At 46.9% G+C, this 21795-nt stretch overlaps 1 protein-coding gene across 7 annotated transcripts in view; it reads left to right on the forward strand.

Moving 5' to 3' along the window:
• LOC119168686 (cytochrome P450 2U1) overlaps nucleotides 1-21795 on the forward strand; it is a 167068-nt gene that overhangs the window by 62619 nt on the left and 82654 nt on the right. For 5 of the 7 annotated variants that reach the window (XM_075865974.1, XM_075865972.1, XM_075865973.1 and 2 more), the window contains 2 exons: nucleotides 15874-15980; nucleotides 18133-18437. In XM_075865974.1, the coding sequence (XP_075722089.1) occupies nucleotides 15874-15980; nucleotides 18133-18437 (412 nt within the window). Of the gene's footprint in view, nucleotides 1-4395; nucleotides 15815-15873; nucleotides 15981-18132; nucleotides 18438-21795 lie in introns of those variants that run through there. The other 2 variants (XM_075865971.1, XR_012884125.1) reach the window with 2 other exon arrangements.

A 21795-nucleotide genomic window follows, 5' to 3' on the forward strand; every position in this document is an offset into this window, starting at 1 on the left:
ACCCAAAACAAACTTAAACCACCACAGCCTCACTGTGTTTGTGCCGGATGTTCTAAAACTAGCTTAGCTGTTTCGCTAGATGAAATCCTGGCACAGCACCTCGGCCTCTTCTCTTAGCGTAGCAACATTCGCTGTTGTGAAACTCAGTTCATTCTTAATGTTGCTATTACCCTCATCGGGGATAGACTCTTCTCTATGGCTTCGATCTGAACTGCAACGTAGTTACTATCGAACTAGTGGTACATTAACATGATATTTCTTTCTGTCTACTCATGACATGAAACGGAAACGTAATACACTATTTTTCGTCAGCTGCCGTCACCTTATTTTGAAGGAGCTCATCTTTTAAGCCCTGCAACTCGCTCTAATGCGTATCACTATTCTACCGATAGATACATATACAATGAATATAAGCTACCAAAACAATAGAGCGCAAACAAAACAGTTCAAACTAGTTATGTACAAAGTCCCTAAAGTAGACAAAACATTCCTTTCAACTGTCCCGAGTCAATGTTTCTGAGAAGCTAACAGCTGTTCTCAACAACCTTGAGTCGAACTCGCGGTGTTCGCGCCCGAAACGATCTTCTCGGCAAGCGGGGTATACGACACACGTATAAGTGAATCACCTTGCTACCTAACCCCGCGACGTTCCTCGAAGTAGACTTGCCGTTGTCCATTCCTGCTACTTCGCGAAACCCACCAACCTTAGTGTTCCGCACACCGTCCGATTCGCCGCGACAACAGCGGAAGGGTCCCTTTCCTTCTGACCTCTTACGCACACAATGCGCTTCTCTTTTCCTTGGTCTTCGGCCACACGGACGCTTGAAATACGGCAACTTTTTTGCAATTTCGCTCCGCCATTTGAATACATTCCTCAAAGACGTCGCGATTTGCGCCTGCCTGTTTTTAGGATGCTTTCTCTGTTTTGCACGCTTGTTGGTGCCATCTACGGAGCCTTTCGCCCACTTCTGATGCTCATCAGCACCCACATGCTTGTTAGATGTTTCGCGCACCCTGTCCTGATGATTGCCTAGCAATTTATCATTCAAACACTGCCGCGCTTTCCTTTTCCGGCGGCTCGAACGCATACGATACAGACCTGTCAGAGATGACAACGGCACTTTTCTCGCGATTTGTCTCCACCGTTTGAAGCCCTTACTCAAACGCGTTGTGCTCATCGCGAGCTTTGCGTTACTGTTGCCCTTCGGACGCTTTCTCCCCTCTGCACGCTTCATTGCACGGACTTCAGAGCCATTCGTCCCACTCGGACGGTCTTTATCATCAATATGCTCCTCCGCTGTCTCACGCACACAGTCCTGAGGAATGCCTATCAGTTCATCGTTAAACTGCGACCGCGTGGATTGCGCTTTTCTTTTCCTTGCTCTCCGGCCACTCAGACGCATGCGATTCAAGTCAATCAGAGCAGACAACGGGCCTTTTCTAGCAAATCCGCAACGCTGTTTGAAGGTCCTCGTTAAACGTGCCGCGCTGACCGCGAGCTTTGCCGCGCTTCGGTTTTTCGGACGCTTTCTCCGTTTGGAACGATCCTTGGTGCCAACTTTGGAGCCTTTCGTCCGCCTCTGACGCTCATCAATATCATCTATAGGGCTGCAAGGCTCAATTCTCGTGGAACACTGTTATTCTTGACTCCTTTTCCACAACCACGGAACCCTCACACCCTGCTTTGACCGTGAGCTTTTTTAACTCGGAACGGGTTCAAATCTCAACCATGTCCTTATAGGCACTAGCCTTCTCTTCGGCCTTAAACGGCACCGCCGCTACATCACACCGTTCGCGCGTTACATCTACGGATGTCTGCCCTCTTTGCTGCAATGCCCCCACGTACGATGCATTCTTTCTATCTCCTCATATAATTCCTGCATCTTCTTCATATGTTGTTCATTCCTGTGCTCGATTTTCTCTAAGTCCCGATTGCACTTCTCTTTCTCCTCCGTATCCTATAAATACATATTGCCACGTTCCATTTCCCAAGTTTTTGTTATCGTCCCAAAAACACCACGCGATTCTCAGCGCATACTGCGCCTGCCGTTTTCGAGAATGTTCCGGACAGTAGTAGATCATTTCGATAAGATCACGCCCACTGTGCGAACGGTACAGATTGTTCTGGAACCTACGCCACCGCCAGCGATAACGCTAGAACATTCGACGGCAAGAGTATAAATATCGACGCGCTTCGCCGCTTGTCAGTTGTTGATCAAAGGCCGACGCTCCGTTCGCCGCTATCAGTCCGAGACTGCTATCTGTGCGAGACTGCTGGTGTAATTGGACTTTCCGTTTACCGGGCACAGGTTCGCCAAAATAAACAGTTAAATCCCAACACGAAGTCTAATGTCTTCGGCCACGTCACGACCCCGTGACATCAGGTGGAGGTGCTGCTTCGTTCATGTACCGGACGCCCCCGTTAGGCCGTGAACCCAGCCCACGTCGCGGAGAAGACACCGACGCCAACCAGGAGCAGCGAACAAGCCACCGACAGCAAGGGCTACCACCGGAGTACGGGCTTCTACAAGACAAGGCGCGGAAGACCAAGGCCATGACCGCGACTGCAGCGACAAGACAACCGCAGCGTCCCAGCGCACGATGGTCATGCATCAACCCAGGGAACCACCAATTTTCCGTGGGTCATCGTTCGAAGACCCGGAGTCCTGGCTAGAAACATACGACCGTGTGGCCGCCCTCATTCACTGGGACCATGACGAAAAGCTGCATCGTGTGTTCTTCTAGTTGGATGACACCGCAAGGACCTGGCTCGAAAATCGGGAGTCCACGCTGCGAACGTGGGATGTTTTCTGCGGCGCATTCCTGCAAACGTTCGCGAGCGTCGCTCGCAAAGAGAGGGCCGCTGCTTTATTAGAGACGCGGGTTCAGCTACCAAATGAAAATGTCGCCATTTTCACAGAAGAAATGACCCGACTATTCCGTCACACTGACCCAGACTTGCCTGAGGAGAAAAAAGTTCGTTTCCTCATGCGAGGGGTCAAACAGGAGCTCTTCGCGGGACTGATGAGAAACCCACCGAAAACCGTCCAAGAATTTGTAGCCGAAGCGACCACTATCAAAAAGACCCTGGACGTGTGCACCAGACAGTATAATCGTCGCCTGACTGCAGACTGCGCTGCTGCTCAAGCCAGTAACTCTGGAGACCTGTGTGAAACGATCCGAGCGATCGTGCGGGAAGAGCTGCGCAAGCTGTTGCCTTCGGCGTAGCTTCAAGTGGAATAAATCGCCGACATTGTGCGAGAAAAGTTCGGCATCGCTTCAAATTCCCCACGCACCGCTGTCCGAGCCGGAAGCTATGAGCTACGCCGCTGCACTGCGCCACAACTCTCCTCCCCGTCCACGCCAAAACTCCGCCCCATCGCACTTCCGTCGACGGACGCCACCGCCGCCACCACCCCCACCGACGTCATACCGTTCGCCAGCGGCCCAGCGCAGTGCACCGAGGAAGACGGACGTCTGGCGCACCCCTGACCATCGCCCGCTCTGCTACCACTGCAGCGAGGCCGGACACACATACCGCCGTTGCCAGTAGCGACAGATGGGACTGCGTGGCTTCGCCGTCAATGCACCGCGTCCACAGTCAGGAGAAGCACCACGTGACATCGCCGACTACCTGACAGGAACTCGGTGGACACCACGAAGCCCTTCGCGTTCGACGTCGCCCAGCCGCCGCACGTCACCGCACCACCGGCAGTACTCTGGCCCAATGCGGGGCCGGTCTCCTAGCCCGTATCCGGGAATCTGAGGGCAGCAACCGGTGGAGGTGCGGTTGCTGTGCGACGAACAGCCGAAGATCCTCCGACGGCGACGACGCCGCGACGGAGCTTTCCGAACACAACGCCAACCAGGCAAAGCCCTGACGGCGAAAGCTCACTTACTGAAGGTGGCCTGACGACGCAACATGGAAGCAGCGGAACAAGCCGACGCAGCCGTGACCCGACGCCACGCCCTAACTGTAATACGAGACGGCGAACTAGCAACGTCGACGTTCTTATCGACGGCCACAGTGTGACCGCTCTCGTCGATACTGGCGCCGACTATTCTGTCATCAGTGGGTCGTTCGCCGCGAAGTTAAAGAAAGTTAGGACAGCTTGGAAAGGCCCTGGAATCCGCACAGCCGAAGGTCATCTCGTAACGCCTGCAGGAATCTGCACAGCGAGAGTCACCATTAACGGCCGTATTTATCCTACAGACTTCGTAGCCCAACAGCGTTGCTCGAGAGATATCATCCTTGGCATGGACTTCTTATGCCTCCGTGGTGCTGTCATCAACCTAAAAACAAAGTCGATAACGTTATCCACAGAAGAAGCACTACCGCCGCGCACGCCCTCAGGACACCATGCCTTGAATGTGCTGGAAGAACAAGTCACCATTCCGCCTCGCTGAAGCGTCATTATTTCAGTCGGCGCTCCTAAATCACCTGACTTGGAAGGCGTCGTTGAAGGCAGTCAGCATCTGTTGGTCACCCGAAATGTTTGCGTCGCAAGAGGAACTGCAGAGCTGCGAGGAGGCAAAGCAATGGTTATGCTCACAAATTTCAGCAATGAGTACAAACATGTGAACAAAGGAACAACGGTGGAATAAATCAAAGAAATTGTCAAAGCCACCAGTGCTTTCGCCCTCGCCGATTCTGCGGAACCTGCTCAGAGGAACAAAGCCCCTCCCATAGCTTTCGGCGTCAATCCCAGACTTCCGAACGATAAGCAAGAACAGCTCAAGTCTCTGCTCCTGCAATACGAAGATTGCTTTTCGTCGTCATCGAAAATTCGGCAGACCCCAATCACGAAACATCGCATCATAACCGAAGAAAATGCCAGACCACTCCGTCAGAGTCCGTACAGGGTTTCGTTGCGAGAACTTGAAGCCATGAAGAGACAAGTTGACGAAATGCTGCGGGATGACATTATCCAGCCGTCCAAGAGTCCATGGGCATCCCCCATGGTGTTAGGGAAGAAAAAAAGATGAAACCCTATGTTTCTGCGTCGATTATCGCCGCCTGAACAAAATCACAAGAAAGGACGTGTATCCTCTCCCACGAATAGACGACGCACTTGATCGGCTCCATAACGCCAAGTACTTTTTGTCAATGGACCTCAAGACTGGCTATTGGCAAATCGAAGTCGACGAAAGCGACTGAGAGAAGATGGCGTTTATAACACCGGACGGCCTTTTCGAGTTTAAGGTGATGCCCTTCGGCCTTTGCTCAGCGCCTGCAATTTTTCAACGCGTTATGAATACAGTATTGGCAGGATTGAAGTGGCAGACTTGCCTTGTGTACTTGGACGACGTCGTCGTGTTTTCTTCGAGTTTCGACGCGCATCTTCGGCGCCTTGAAGCTGTACTTCAAGCCATCAAGACTTCCGGACTCACCCTGAAGCCAGAAAAGTGCAGATTTGCGTATGAAGAGCTCTTGTTTCTGGGGCACGTTATCAGCAAGTCTGGAGTTCGTCCTGATCCACGGAAAACAGCCGCCATCGCCGACTTCCCGCCACCCACTGACAAGAAAGCCGTGCGCCGATTTCTGGGCCTTTGCGCCTTTTATAGGCGGTTCGCGAAAAACTTCGCCCGCATTGCCGATCCTCTCACTAACCTTACCAAGGCCGACGTGGAGTTGAATTGGGAAACGCCACAGGAACACGCTTTCCAGGAGCGTAAACATCGCCTCCACACGCCTCCGTTACTTGCCAATTTCGACGAATTCGCCGAGACAGAAATACATACTGACGCAAGCAGCGTAGGTCTTGGCGCCGTTCTTGTGCAGAGGGCTGACGGACTTAAAAGGGTTATTAGTTACGCCAGCCGATCGCTATCCAAAGCAGAAGCAAATTATTTCACAACAGAAAAGGAGTGCCTCGCCATCATCTGGGCTGCGTCGAAATTTCGCCCCTACCTCTACGGCAGGCCCTTGAAAGTTGTGAGCGACCACCACGCCTCGTGTTGGCTAGCCACCTTGAAGGAACCTTCAGGTCGCCTCGCACGATGGAGCCTGAAACTTCAAGAATATGACATTACTTTCATTTACAAGTCCGGCAAAAAACACTCCGACGCCGACTGTCTCTCTCGTGCGCCTGTCGACCAACCGCTACCCGACTACCCGGATGACGACTACTTCTTGGGAACGATAACTACCGACGACTTCGCTGAACGGCAGCGGGCCGACCCGGAACTTAAGGCCCTAATAGAATACCTCGATGGCAGGACCGCCGAAGTCCCAAAGGTATTCAAGCGTGCATTTGCGTCGTTCTTTCTACGAAACGGTCTTCTACAAAAGAAAAACTTTTCACCGCTTCGAGCTAAGTACCTCCTTCTGGTGCCTTCAGCTCGGCGAACAGAACTCCTGCAGGCCCTGCCCGACGATCTGACGGCAGGGCACCACGGTGTTTCTCGCACGCTCGCGAGGATACAAGAAAGGTACTACTACCCACGTCTTACCACCGACGTCACTCGTTATGTGAGGACATGCCGGGACTCTCAGCGACGCAAGACACCGCCGACAAGGCCAGCGGGACTTCTGCAGCCAATTGATCCACCTTGCCGACCTTTCCAGCAGATTGGTATGGACCTACTGGGGCCGTTCCCGACGTCGGCTATCAGAAACAAGTGGATCGTGGTAGCTACCGACTACCTCACCTGCTACGCCGAGACAGAAGCCCTGCCAAAAGGCAGTGCATCCGAGGTGGCTAAGTTATTCGTCGAAAATATCGTCCTACGTCTCGGCGCCCCGGAGGTCCTTATCACCGACAGAGGAACGGCATTCACTGCCGACTTAACTCAAGCGATCTTGGCATACAGCCAAACAAACCACCGCCGGACGACAGCGTACCACCCACAGACCAACGGCCTCACCGAGCTACTTAACAAGAGGATCGCCGACATGCTGTCGATGTACGTCGATGTGGAACACAAGACGTGGGTCGCGATTTTTCCGTATGTGACCTTCGCATACAACACGGCGGTGCAGGAGACAACGGAGATATCTCCATACAAATTGGTCTACGGAAGGAGCCCGGCAACGACGCTCGATGCCATGTTACCCAACGTCACCGACGAAAAAAACGTTGATGTGAGCGAGTACCTTCAACGCGCCGAAGAAGCCCGACAACTTGCGCGTCCCCGTATCAAGATCAACAGAAGACAGGCAGCCACCGTTACAAACCTTCGACGACGCTTCGTGGAATACCAGCCCGGTGAACGTGTTTGGGTGTGGACGCCGATACGCCGACGTGGACTTAGTGAAAAGCTTCTGCGACGGTGCTTCGGACCGTACAGGGTGGTTCGACGTCTCGGGCCACTTGATTACGAGGTTGTCCCCGACGGCATCACGAACTCTCAACGACGCCAATCGCGACCTGAAGTCGTCCATGTCGCGCGCCTCAAGCCGTTTCATGCGCGTTAACAAACTGAAACAGTGTTTTTTTGTAGTAATGTTGTATCGTAATTTATTCATTCTACTTTCTTGCATTATTATTGTACCTTCATCTTCAGTTAAAGCATTGGGACGATGCCTTTTTTTCAGAGGGGGGCAATTCCACGTATCATTTCCCAAGTTTTTGTTATCGTCCCAAAAACACCACGCGATTCTCAGCGCAAACCGCGCCTGCAGTTTTCGAGAAGGTTCCGGACTGTAGTAGATCATTTCGATAAGATCACGCCCACTGTGCGAACGGTACAGATTGTTCTGGAACCTACGCCACCGCCAGCGATAACGCTAGAACATTTGACGGCAAGAGTATAAAAGCCGACGCGCTTCGCCGCTTGTCAGTTGTTGATCGAAGGCCGACGCTCCGTTCGCCGCTATTAGTCCGAGACTTCTATCTGTGCGAGACTGCTGCTGTAATTGGACTTTCCGTTTACCGGGCACAGGTTCGCCCAAATAAACAATTAAATCCCAACACGAAGTCTCCTGTCTTCGGCCACGTCACGACCCTGTGACAATATTCATGAAGTGCTCGATTTCCGCCTTTCCACTTTAGTTTTCAAGAATTACTTCTTGAAGTTTAGATGCTGGCATATGGTCGTTAAAAGTGTGAACGAGATCCCAACACAGGTTTAGCAGGCTATCTCACGTTAATCTCACGAGGTCCATGACTACTGCTTTGCCTTGGCTCAGCTGTGACAAAACACAAACGCACCAGCGTTTCATTTCTGGGTCTGGAGAAATTGAAGCCTGGCAAATCCAACAGCGGAAATCACAAGCTTTAGCACACAAGTAGTCCCACTTGGCCAACCTCCCTCTCTAACTTGTTTACTGTTCCTTTTTCACTCCTCTCCTTTTCACATGCCTAACTTTCCCGCAACGTACCCCTAAAACTCCCGAAAAATTCAACACTTGTTCTTATCGAATTACCTAAGCTTCTTTTCCTTAACCGACTAGCTTAGATAAACATCCAGTTCGGCTCTGTGCCGAGATAACAACAGCAGTGGCCAGGAAGTTGTTGGTTATATCTATCTTTTAACGGATCTGGGCTAAAAGACTCGATATATCTCAAGCACAAAGCCAGGCACTCACCCCATTACGTATGGTTGTGGTACGCTGCGCCAATCCCGCCGAATTCCAGGGCTTTCGGCTGACCTCCGGTTTATGTCGTTCTCTGTCGCTGAGTCGTATCCCACCACTGCCAACCAGTTGTTGCGACCGAGGTTTGCAGGCAACGGAGGTCCGGGATGAAGTTTTTGAGGCAGGAAGAAGAGAGACTTGAAGGGGTTTATTTACATTATGTACACGGTGAGCTCTCATACATGACGAGCTCTTTCTTACGAGGCGAGCTTTCGCATCTGGCGTTCCTCTACAAGGCGCTCCTTCGAATGAGCCGGGTAGCTCATTATAAAGGGTATATCCTCCCCAGATCTCTAGATCAAGGAAAACGTGCACATGTTACTGTCCAATCACAGATTACACACAACTGGCGAGAGGGACGAGCATGCACGGCCCACGTGAACGTCCAGTATATAGGCATGACTCTGCAGTCCAAGATGCCGCCAGCGGGGCTCTTCCTCGTCGTGTGTGTGCCGCTGGTCGAGGGGTACCAAGCTCATGACAGCATACTTCGAAGTGTCTGCCGAACTGCTCGCTTAATTAGTGGGGTGATTTGCGGTGGACGCCGCGGTCTTTTCCAAGGAAGATGCTGTATTTGTTGTCCTCTCTCGAATGGCACGGAGACGCTGAAGCTGCAGCGCAAAAATTGCTGAAAAAGCGATGACGTCATCTAAATAGTCAAGATACGATTGCTATTTGAGACCGGACAAAACTGTGTCCATCATTCGTTGAAATGTTGCGGGACCAGAGCACAGTCCTGAAGGAAGCACCTTGAATTCGAAGAGCCCGTCAGGAGTAATAAAAGCGGTCTTTTCTCGGTCACGCTCATCGACCTCAATTTGCCAGTAACCATTTTGTAAATTCATAAATAAAAATCTCTGGTGTTTCGACCACGGTCGAGTGAGTCGTGGGCGCCTAGAATTGCATAAACGTCTTACTTTGTCACGACATTTAGTTTGCAATAATTAACGCAGAAACGCAATGTGCCGTCTTTCTTTTTCACCAACACAACCAGTGAATCCCGTGGTCTTGTAGATGGGTCAATGATATTCTAAACCAGAATTTGTTGCACTTGGTCATGAATCGCGTCTTGTGTTTTGTGGGAAACACGATAAGCGTGTTGTCGACTAGGCGTTTTGTTTGGTTCTGTTATGATTCCTTGCTTCACGACGGGCGTCTGTTTGATTTTCGACGTCCTCGCAAAGCAATCGCTGATGGAAAGCGGAAGGGCCGAATATTCTCTCGTTGTGAAATCAATAGTGCGCAGTTCACATCAAGTTTTACCTGTACTGTTTGTCGTCGTGAGGACGAGAAGAGAGTTGCGGGAGTAATAAGCTGGCTCTCGAGTATCTAATTTCTTGAAAGTAAGCGGTGACACACTGCCTTATGAAGTGCTGGTATTCGAGATTGAAATTTGTTAGTAGAATTTTCGCAGGCTCTTGTGTCAGCGCTATGAGGCCACGGGCAGCGCATACTTGACGAGACAAGAGCTCGGACGCATTGTTTTCACCAACTCCGAGAACCGTTCGATTGATGTCGCTAAGCACGTTAACCACGGCCCTGAAATAGGGCGGTACTGTCACCGACTCGTCGGGTACACGCAACGCCATCATACTCAATTCGCAATCCTGAGAATTTGCGTTACGTGGAAACGTCAGCAGCGATTGCAGGAGATTTATAATAGCCCCATATTCTCGAAAGAAGTCTTATCCCAAGATTACCTGCCTAGAGCATTCCCGAAGTATGACAAAGGTCCTGATGAAGGTTGAAGCGCCACTATGTACTCGGGCAGTGCACCTCCCAACCAGCGTCACTAGATGACTACCCGTGGTACAGAACTGCGGACAGTTCCATGACATCATCACTTTTAGGAGAACAGCCACAAAGTCGCCAGTCAGTTTGGTCAACAGTGGCTTCCACCCTGGAGGGCGCTGTTCTCAGTTTTCCTGGCATGGGCCAGGACTTGGGCACCTGTTCCGAACGTCAAAGAACGTTGAGTAACGACTATGCAAGCCGAGGCGCCGAGAAAAAGGTGAGCGTGGCCGGGGGCTTTGTGCAGGAGGGAACGGCTGCTACGCTGCTAGGTATTGTTGAATCTCACGAGGACGCTCCCTGTTGCTGGTTGACGCGCGTTAGGCCCATCCGGCGATACGCACGCTGGCGGTATAGATGGCCCGCTTCACCGCAGTAGTAGCAAAGGGGCCTATTGTCAGAAGTGCACTACACGCCAGATTTACGGGTGACTTGGCACGGAACGTCATACAGGAAAGTCCTCTCATAGGTATCTGCAAGAGTGAACTGATGGGGCGATGGTGTAAAAGCATGGGGTAGCCGGCGTCCGCTAAAAAGTTGAGGATTGCCCAATGATTCGGCGTAAGACAGAGCTTCCACACGCATTGGAAGCAAAGATTTGGTCACAAACTTGTGTTCATCGCAAATGATGTCACCCAGAATCGTCGCACTCGGGTAAATAGAAGTGGGGTGAACTTTTTCAAGCTCTTCGTGGACCACACTCCACACAAGCTCGAAGTGTGCTGCTAAGTCCTGTGCACAGGTTAATATTCACACAGCAGAGACAGAAGCCTGGTGGTTGTACTGTGTAAAGCGTTGCTGAAGTGCTCATTCGATGTTTAGTTGTTTCAGCGATGACCTCATTGATGGTAGTTGGAGGCTTGCGCATGAGTCCAGCAAAAAGTAGCTCCTTGAGGAGTTGAACTTTTTTTTGTCTCATCCATCTCTGGTTCAGCGTGTTTGAACAAGCGTTACTTGTCTTCGACAAACATAACCCCGTTTTCAAATAGCTTCTGAACCTGGCTCTGCAGAGCCTGGTGGTTTTCTTTTTCCTTTCGGGATTTCTGAATGCCTGACATCGCTTTCGCTGAAATTCTTGCCAGTTGGTGATAGACGGCTCATGGTTCTCATACCAGGTGCGAGCAAATTCTTTGAGTGCTGAATAGACAAGCGAAGTATCTTGGCTTTACTACATTCTTTGGCGGCTCGACCCGGTCGAAGTGGTCTAGCCAGTCATCCACGTCCTCGAAGACATCCCCATAAAACGGCGTCGGGATGCGTGCTGTGTAGAAGACGCTTGAGGTGGTTGTGAGTTGGTATGTGCCGCTCTTTTGCGTGTTATTTGGCGTTGTGGTGGCTATTATTGACGAGCGTAAGAAACCGAATTGAGGAAGTAGTACTAGCTAGTGGCGGCTGAAGCGAATCGCCAGGTTTTCGTCCGGAATTGTTGAAAGGGGGGCAAAATCTTGACGCGGCTTGAGTTCGAACTAGCGAATTGGTATAGTTCCCGGCACCTCCATCAGTTTGTCACGATAATAAAATGAATACAAGTAACGACGCAGCAACCAGCGGAGCAGCCTCGATCAAGTCAAGTCAAGTCAAGATCCTTGACGATGTGGCGCATACCCACGCTGGGGAATTGGCCAAGAACCGGATAGTTTTCATCAATTTCTTGTTTAATAACAGATTAACAGAAAGATGCAACAAGACAAATTCGATGGTTGAATTGTAAATAATCAGTAGTGTAATGCAATAAAGCGTCGTATTGGATTTATTATGAATTTGAACATTTCAAAATCCACCGAACAATGATTTCAACACTTAAACCTCTTTGAACTTTTGAGGAACTCCTGCAATGCGTCAGTCATCTTCCCGTCGCTGTGGCCTAGAGACAAAGCCCCGAAAGAAAGCACATTTTCAGTATTTAAATCTATTCCGAGAAGGTGGCAAACGGCTCCTAAGTGTTTTTACGTAAGACAGAGAATCTATTACAATAAATGAGATAATGTACAGATGACTCATTTACTCCACAAACAGGACAATGAGGGGAGGCTGCCAGACCAGCTCTGGGTACATATAAATTCAGCTGTGGAATTTTAAAGCGCAGTCTAGTTATTGCGACTTCCGTTCTTCGCGTTTGACATATTTTACTATTCCAATGGTATAACAAGTGCTTTATTTCTGGTGTGGCTGTTAGTGAAGGTGTAGAATATTTCTCTAACAGTAGTTTCCTTCTTAATCTAGCGCCTATCAAGAAGTTCGGTGCCGGTAATACATCAATAACAGGCCCACTGAAAGATGACTTGGCCAACGCATCTGCCATATCATTCATATAAATGCCCTTATGTCCAGGAACCCAGACCAGTTTGATGAGATTGAGATGCGAGGGAACTAATGCTTTGAAAGCGTTCTGAGCGTGCGAGTTCTCATCTGCAGTAAGGGAGGCACATACTGATAGTGAACCTGTTAAAATTATTGCGGTTCTTACTGAAGCAGTTATTTTACGGACAGCAAAAATTATCGCAAAAAATTCTGCTTCAAATATGGGCACATAATCGGGAAGGCGAAGTGAAAACGACCAGTCCAGGGCAGGAGAAAAAATACCAACTCCACATTTTTCTTTCCTTTGTGACGCATCAGTTGCTATGACTGCTTGTATTGGCGTATGTTCCAGGTAATCTCTTAATATAGGTGCTATAAAACTGAGCGGCATCAATTTTGAATTTTTCGGGAATATATCATCGAACTGTAATTTAATAGCACTGTTATTTGTACTGATTAAAGGAACAGCATCAATTTGAACATCTAAATCATCTAGAAAGCGCTGTATAACCAAAATTTGTGGTACACGAGATTCCAGCCAGTATTGTCCAAGAAAGAAGTCAGGACGGTCAATAGAAAGAGTTTCTAAGCGCCTTACCGGCGATTTATAGAGCCCAAGAAATGCCTGTGTAGCTAACAATTTAAAACGGGTCGCAAGTGAGGGAACCCTAGCTTGAAGATACAAAATCTTGATTGAAACAAACTTGGGGAGACCTAAGCATAGTCTCAAGGCTTCTCTCTCTATGACTACCAGAGGATGTATGTTGTAGGCAGGTGCCCTCGCGTATAACACACACCCAAACTCAAGCACCCGGCGAATGTACATACACTACACTGAGATAAGAGTATTTCTGCACATACCTAAGCGACTATTACTAATTTTGCTTAATATTCCCATCGCACGACCTCCCTTTGCTGCAATGTTTTCAATGTGTGTCTTCCAAGACATTGATTGGTCATAGGTCACCCCCAGGTATTTCACATTCACTACTTGAGAGATATGATCCAGGTGATAGGAGAGCGAAATGTGAAAAGGGTCTTTGAGCGGAAATGTTAAAACAGAACATTTCTTGAATTTAAATACAGGTGTAAGCTATCAAGCCACATTTCTATGGCCGATAGGTATGTCTGTAATATTTTAAATAGCCTATGAATGTCCTCTGCTGCTGAAAAGAATGCGATGTCGTCCGCATATACATAAGTGTGGACGTCCTGGTGCCTAGGTACAGAGCTCATCAAGAAATTGAACACCACCGGGGAAAGGACGGCCGCTTGCGGGACACCTTTTGTTTGCACATATTTAGAAGACGAGATGCCGTTCCTGTAACAATGAAACGTTCTATTGCGTAAAAATTCTGCTATCCATAATTGTATATAGTTTGGGAAGTTAAGGTTGTGCAGCTGGTTGATTAACACTATATGCTCAACGCTGTCGCACGCTTTTGCTATATAGAGAGTAACGAGCGCAGCATATTTTCCATCCCACTTAGCTAATTTTATGCGACTTTCAAGGTCTATATGGGCCTGCCATATGGAGCATCCGGATCTGAAGCCAATTTGGGATGGATTCAGAATTTCTCTCTCATTGATGAAATTTGTTATTCGAATATTCAGGATTCTCTCAATTACCTTTACAAAGTTTGAGGTTAACGAAATGGGCCTAATGTTATCCAAAACGTATCCTTTACCCGGAGCTTTCAGTATTAGTATTACATTTGCTATTTTACACTCAAATGGGAGCCATGCTGTACTTAAAGAATAGTTGATTATATCCAATAGGTATTCTTGGCACTCTTTATGCTACAGTTTCAACATGAACGAGGTAACCCCGTCAGGGCCCGGAGCCGCTGGTGGCAAGTTAGCTAACACTTGCGATAATTCATGCCTGGAAACGTCTGTGAAGTCCTCGTCCCTACGCGCTGGTGAAGGAGGTGGTGATAGCTGGCTGGAAAAACGTGGCTCTAATCCCTTACCAATCACTTCTAATGAAGCTTTTGTTTCTTCAGCCGAAAAAATGATAGAGTCTGTATTTATTGATTGCGGAGTAATTTTCTTTTTACGTAGGAATCCAAATAACACTTTTTTATTCTTAGATCTAAAAAGATACTCGAAATTCCGCCTTTCGTATTCTTCTTTTGACTTGGCAACTGTACGTTTAAAAACACCTGCAATGAACTGGTAGTCATTCTAGTTTTGAGGGCACTGATTGCACAAAAGCTTTTTCTATGCTGCCTTTCTGCGTCTATAGTCCCTCGAGCAATCGTCATTCCACCAAGGAGAATTCGAGTTATGATTCGCTGGCGACACCACGAATTCAGATTTCTCTCGGGAATTCTTTATTAAAGAATGTAAGCTCCGAGCCTTTGTCATCGAGCTATTATCTGACAATGATGACAGTGAAGAAAGGAAGGAATCCTTAAATTTTGAGTAGTTAATATGTGTACGAGTAATAGAGATTGATGAGGCTATCTGACTTTCTATTTCGAAAGTAATCGGTAAGTGGTCCCTGTTGCGCAATCAACGACTGACAAAGATGAAACATTAAGGTTGGAGCTTGTAAAACGTAAATCTAGCACTGAAGAAGTATGACTGCCTACGTATGTTGGGCTTCCCGAATTATAACATGAAAATAGATTATCTTGGGCCCATTGCGACAACCGGCTGCCACACTTATCAGTTTTTACTCCCCATGTGACATGGTGGGGGTTGAAATCACCTGTTAGTAAAACGTTTTCTCCACACGTGGTTATTAAGGTATCTAATGGCCGAGTGTCATGTACGCCTGAAGGAAAGTAAGCAAAACCTGCCCGCTCTGGAGAGTTAAGCCTACAACTAATATTTCGTATGCCGGAGAGAAGAACTTTAACATCAGTTCGGCTTTGTGGCAAAGTTTGTTCGAAATCATTGTCACTATTCCGCCACCTCTCGTAACAAGCAGCGCGAGTTTGTCGTCGTCTTTTTCCAGCCCAAATTCTGCAGCACGCACAAGTAATGACAGAACTAGCCACGCAACAGCCTGAAACCCACTACATGCCCGTGTCCTTCCTCATGTAACCACAAACTTCGGCATGAACAGTCTGACTGCCTCCACTGCAGGGCAAAGGTCTCTCCCACTTTCCACCAACTAACGGGACCCTGTGCTTGGTAATGCCAGTTGACATGCTTGAAATATTCAATGTAATGCTCACTGATGACGTTTTCAGGTCTGGGTCAGTTGAATGGAAAAGCCTGGACCGCTAACAGAAGATTTTGTTTGTCTATGCTACGTGACTTGGGTTTTGCAAAGACTGCTATGGAGGGTCACATGATGGTAAGATGTCGTTCTATGTTGAATTCTTTATATTGATGCAAGTAAGGATTGTGAAGCCGTGACACCTGGCGACAACATTCCAAGTCAGCCCATCCAGGATTACAGAGCCGATGCGTGTACTTTTTAGTGCCGTGCGACAGGTACCGTAAGAGTGCATATTTGCGAGGCTGGTTAATTCAAAATTCATTCTCATTTGTTTATTTCTGACACACACCTATATATATATATATATATATATATATATATATATATATATATATATATATATATATATATATATATATATATATATATATATATATATATATATAGGTGTGTGTCACACACACATATCCATATATATATATATATATATATATATATATATATATATATATATATATATATATATATATAAAATATGTCTGTGAAGTAAAGCGAAAAGAGACTGATATGTCTCCTGATGAGGCCTTTGCTCAGGACTTACGTGTCCGATAGCAAGAACAAACAAAAGCGGCGAAAGCATGAAATTTCGCAAACAAGTTCAAGCTCTTGAAAATGACGTCCTCGTTTCTGTTTCAATATGCTCAATCGTATATGAGCACATGCAGCATGATGTGGTTGGCTGGGTGCCCGCACATCATCAAAACTGAGGGATACATGTTGCATAGGTGTTCAGCTGTTTGAACGGAAGCGTTGGTAACTACAGTGATTATAAAATCTCGTCTACGCAACACCGAATCTCCTCGTAGTATTTGTAAAATGTTCATACTTACATCGTGCAATTCCCAATCAGGCATACTGTAGGAAACTTGGAATTCTCTACATTCAACTCGAAGTATTCAGCTGTTTGTGTAGGCTTCATTGCGATATACTTACTGTACGTATAAAAAAAAACTTAGGCCTGCGCTAACAGTTTCTTAGAACCGAAAGGAATCGAACACTATTTAAATTCGTTGTTGATATTGTCGAAAATTAACGCAGCCCTAATTCTTACCTGCTGGTTTAAAGTGTAGACCCACCTGTAATAGATCCAGGAAGTAACAGATAGTGTACTACGCTATGAACAGGCGGAGCCTATATAGAAGAAAAAGAAGTTCACGTCATAAAAGTTTGGCGGAACATCAATTTCTCTATCTTGGACAGCTTTTTGGTAGTTAAACGTAAATAATAGCGGACTTCGGTAATGTCTTAGCCACCTGGTTGTATGACTTTCATGTTAGGTGCTGCATCTCAGTGGAAAAAAAAACAGTAATAATTACCATTCAAGCAAGCGCTTGTTGACTTTCTAAAGCTACACTTTTCTTGAGAATTAACATACGTGTAGTAATGAAGTGAAATATTTTGTTCTATTTTGCAATCGTCATCTGCGAGAAAGAATCTACGCTGGTGGTTTGTGTGGAATTTCTGTAGCGTATCTGCCAAAGAGCACCAGGCTGTGTTGATTGAACAGATATGGAGATATTTTACATCTATAAAAGAACCCGTCTGATTTAATTTGTGCTGTAGTCGAACAACAACACATTCACGTAAAGCAGTTTTTATCTCTTCGCGTCAGACTAGCCTTTTTGTTTTATTATTGTGAAGTATTTATTATTGTAAGTTTTATTATCGTGTTAGGCAAATAGATTTCGCTGGACTATGCTGTTGTCTTCCTCTTATCCCACCGTCTTTCGCACTGTCCCATGTGTAAAAGTGGATGGTACATAGGAGTAATCTGTTAGCCTTCTGTGACATGTGACAAACGTTTCGGCGCTTTCAATCAAAAACGAACAAAAAATCCGTCGTTTCCATTACGGATCACTGGGCGATTCACTCCAGCTTTTCACAAAAAAACTTCTAAGCGTCGTGAAGCATTTTGTGGAGTGCAACTCATTTTTTTGGGTAAATATGATTGGCCACTTAACCTAGAATTAACTAATTTCTATTTCGCAAGTGCAGAGAACATCGCAAAATTTCACAAGGGGACATTCTATAGCGATGACTTCAGAAAGTAATCGATATTTACAAGGCCAAAAAGAGCCGATTTCTCGAGGCATGCGTAATTCTTTTTGAATTTGCTTTAGTCTTCGCGCTGATGTATCTCAGTGCTCACAAAGTTTTTTCGACATGTTCACACAGTTATCTTTTTTGATTTTTCTCCCATGTCCCTACTTCCTGTTGACGACAACAGGAAGAGTTCCGCCGCGTCGCTGACAGCATTGGCAATGCCAACGGAAAGCCTCTTGATGTGATGGGGTGCGTGATGCCGTGCACGTTCAACAACATCGTATCCTTCTTCTATGGTGGCGTGTTCACCCACGACCACCCGACGCGCCCGAAGCTCCATCGACTGATCAATCGTGTGGGCTCCACAGTGTTCCCTAACGCGGCACACCAGTTCCTACCAAAGAACGTACGGCGAATACTTGGATGGATTCCATTCACCAGAGATCACCGCATCGCACAAGTGCTCGCGGAACTTGATACCTTTTCCAAGTAGGTGCATTTTACAGTGGTCGTATTTTATGGTGAGGTGTATTACTGTATTGAAGCAGAGCGGAAGAGGCTTCATAAAAGTGATGCCTATTTAAAACATTGCTAGTTGATGCAGCTATGCTTATGCGTGTATTGCACATTACTATACACATTAGTGATACCAAAATATTTTCTACTGAGCCTTTTTTTGCATGCATTTCCGCGCTATTCAATGATGTCGCTGGGGTTGGAGGGAACGCATGATTTAGAGCTCAACAGTATAAAGCGTGCAGTACTACATGTCATAATATCAATATCCTACATACATAAGATAGCAATATTACAGGAAGGGGTACACAAAAGCTTCCGATTTGAAAATCTCTAAGCTAGGCTTGTGTTATCTAGCCGCTGTATCGACGAGCCTAGTTGAAATGTCAGCTGGCATATTTTAGTATTTAAAATGTTCATTACCTTGTCAAATAGGCTAGTTCTCACGGCACAAAGAAAACAAGATATGAGGCACTGTGCACAGTTCACAAGAATTGTTGATAGCAACCATTTCAAACTTGATATGAAATCACAACGTTTATACTGGTTGCTATTCAAAGTTAGAATGGAGAACAATTGGAAAAAAGTTTGAGGACGCTTGAGCTTCACGTCAAGAGCAGAGCACTATACCGCGGTCGAGGGCTTTGGCGACACCCTAGAAATCGGTAACCTCGCTGAGGTTCTCGCTTTGCCCCTCAAGCACGCCACATAGAAAGTAGCCTTCGTGCCTGTAACAATGGCTGTTTGGAAGTTCCATCCAGTACCTGCTACAGTAGAATTGCGAACATCCAACTAAGCTATCTTTTATAAACAATCAGTGAATGGCCCACTAAGTGTCCGTGAGGCAACACACGTATTGACAAAGCTGCCCACACAAGTGATATTTCAGCTGGTAATCATAATGAAATATATTGTAATTCTGTTTAGTTGTTGGACAATTAAACCCTTTGCCCGATGTGCTATTGGTGTGTCTCCACGCCTGGCGTGGTTCTACACTTCTACGAGGTTCTACGAGGCATTATACCATTTTAACGTTTCATTGAATTCTACAGCCGTGACCTGGGCTAAACTCCTGACCTTCTGATCAGCGTCCGAGCACCATAAGCACTGTTCCACTGCAACGGAGTGGTCCCTGCGGAGCCCGTCTTAATGTGGCTTCGATGGCTCCAAGACGATTGTCTGAATTCAGTGCATTTCACGTGAGAAATGACGAGTACTAATCAGGGCCAATGAAGACGTGGCCATCGCTATGGCTTTCAGCTTGGCCATTGCATGTGAAATAATGCGCTTGGTGTTCGAGCTATTCGAAGAAGCCTCTGCTAGGCAGATAGATGCATTGGTGGCTGATTTGCCTGATGAGGCTACTGACCTGCAGTGACATGCAACGAGGCAGTGATCTACAAGTGACAAAAAAGCTATGGAATGTGTTCTTGTCAAGCTGTCGTAGATAGTATCTCAGTGCAGTGTTCTTGTGATTTAATACTCGGCGATGTATTTTCTGAACCAGTCATTTATTCACAAAGCTGTACTGGCGGCCTCCTGCAAATTAAAGTAAAACTACAACTTTACATTCGGGTCAAGCTGCGCAAGTAACAGATGTTTGCACGCTGTTTGCAATTGGCAGTCCCAATAATCTAGAGTTGAATCGCCTTCGGTAACCTCCAGAGACTGGCGTCAGGATCATCCCCGAGAGTCGCAAATTGTTTCCACATGTCATTTCACTTTCCGCTTTTAGGCTTTCTGGTGATTTTTCTCCGTGTGGTGCTGCAAGTACAGCAGAGCTAGCCAGCACTTAGTAGGCATTTTCCTTGAGATGGGATAAGACAGCCGCACAGCTGTTTATAATAGGTAGTTGAATAACAACGCGAACCCGGTGAAGCCTTCTGTCATTTCTTCGACATTAAAGAAAAACGGAATGTTTTCTTACAAAACATGTTGATTGCTTATTGTACATTGATAAACAGAGAGCTGGCAGATTTTCTATTTATGTTTTCCAGATGCAGCGCACGTTCTTATAACTCGACGTGTGCTTTGTCTCCCTTCGAAGATGACCTCACATAGCGAGCGATAAAGGCGTTGTGACAACCAGGCATGTATCCAAGAGCCATAGTGAGGAAGGTTGCAGCTATTAAAAAGACGCAGCAGATACACGGAGTCAATGATGATGAGGGGGGCGATGCTTCAAAGGGTTTTATTGGTAAACCATGAATCGTCTGTCTGTCCGTCCATCAGTCCGCCAGTCCGTATGTCTGCACGTTTGTCTGTCTCTCCGTTCATTCATACGTACTTCCGATGTGTGTATGTCTGTCTGTCTGTCAGTCTATCTGTCTGTGTGTATGTCTCTCCATCTGTCTGTCCATCTATTGAATATTCGAAGCACCGCCGTCTCACAACTTTCCATCACATACTCGGATGGATGGATGGATGAGTGGATATGGCTGTACCCTTTAGATTGGGTGGTGGCTAGCGCCACCAAGCCGTAATACACAATGAACCAAAACCTAGACTTATTTTTTTGTTTAAAAAGTGAGTTTGAGGATTCGTACTTTGCAGTGAAGAGTTTAATTTTCACTTGTGCCTTGACTTTAGCCACCAATCAGATAACCTCCTTCTAGTTAAGTCTACCCGCTTAAAGTCTATTTTACCCTCCCGGTCCCTAAACCCCAGTGCTTTGAAAAACACTGCACCATCATCCTGAACTATGGGGTGAAGCCCTTTACAGAACATTATCAAGTGTTCGGCAGTTTATTTTTCGCACACGCACTGCATACTGTGTCTACCCCTTCGTATTTGGCCCGATATGTCTTGGTTCGCAGTACTCCCGTCCTGGCCTCAAACAGTAGAGAACTACCCCGAGTATTATCATAGATTCTTTCTTTGGCAATTTCCTGCTTAAATGTTTGATAGATCTCTAGTGCGAACTTCTTAATCATGCCAATTCTCCACATGTCAGTCTCCGTTTCCTTCACTTTCTTCTTAACCGATAGTTCTTTTTGGTTTGGCCACCTGCTGTTTTCTAAATATTTTCCAGTCAATTTCCTGGTTCGCTTCCTCCTTTTTGTATCGACATTCTTCATGTACAAGTAGCTGAAAACCTTCCTAGCCCAACGCTCCTCCCCCATTTCTCTCAATTGCTTCTCAAATTTTATCTTGCTGCTAGCTTCCCTGCCCTCAAATGACGTCCATCCCATATCACCTTGTACTCCCTGATTTGGTGTATTCCCGTGAGCTCCTAAAGCAAGCCTACCTATTCCACGTTGCTTAATTTCTGATCTTGCTTGAACTTCTGATCTCATGCACAAGACCGCATTGCCGAACGTCAGCCCAGGAA

The sequence above is a fragment of the Rhipicephalus microplus genome, chromosome 6 (assembly GCF_043290135.1).
Source record: "Rhipicephalus microplus isolate Deutch F79 chromosome 6, USDA_Rmic, whole genome shotgun sequence".
Classification (NCBI taxonomy): domain Eukaryota; kingdom Metazoa; phylum Arthropoda; class Arachnida; order Ixodida; family Ixodidae; genus Rhipicephalus; species Rhipicephalus microplus.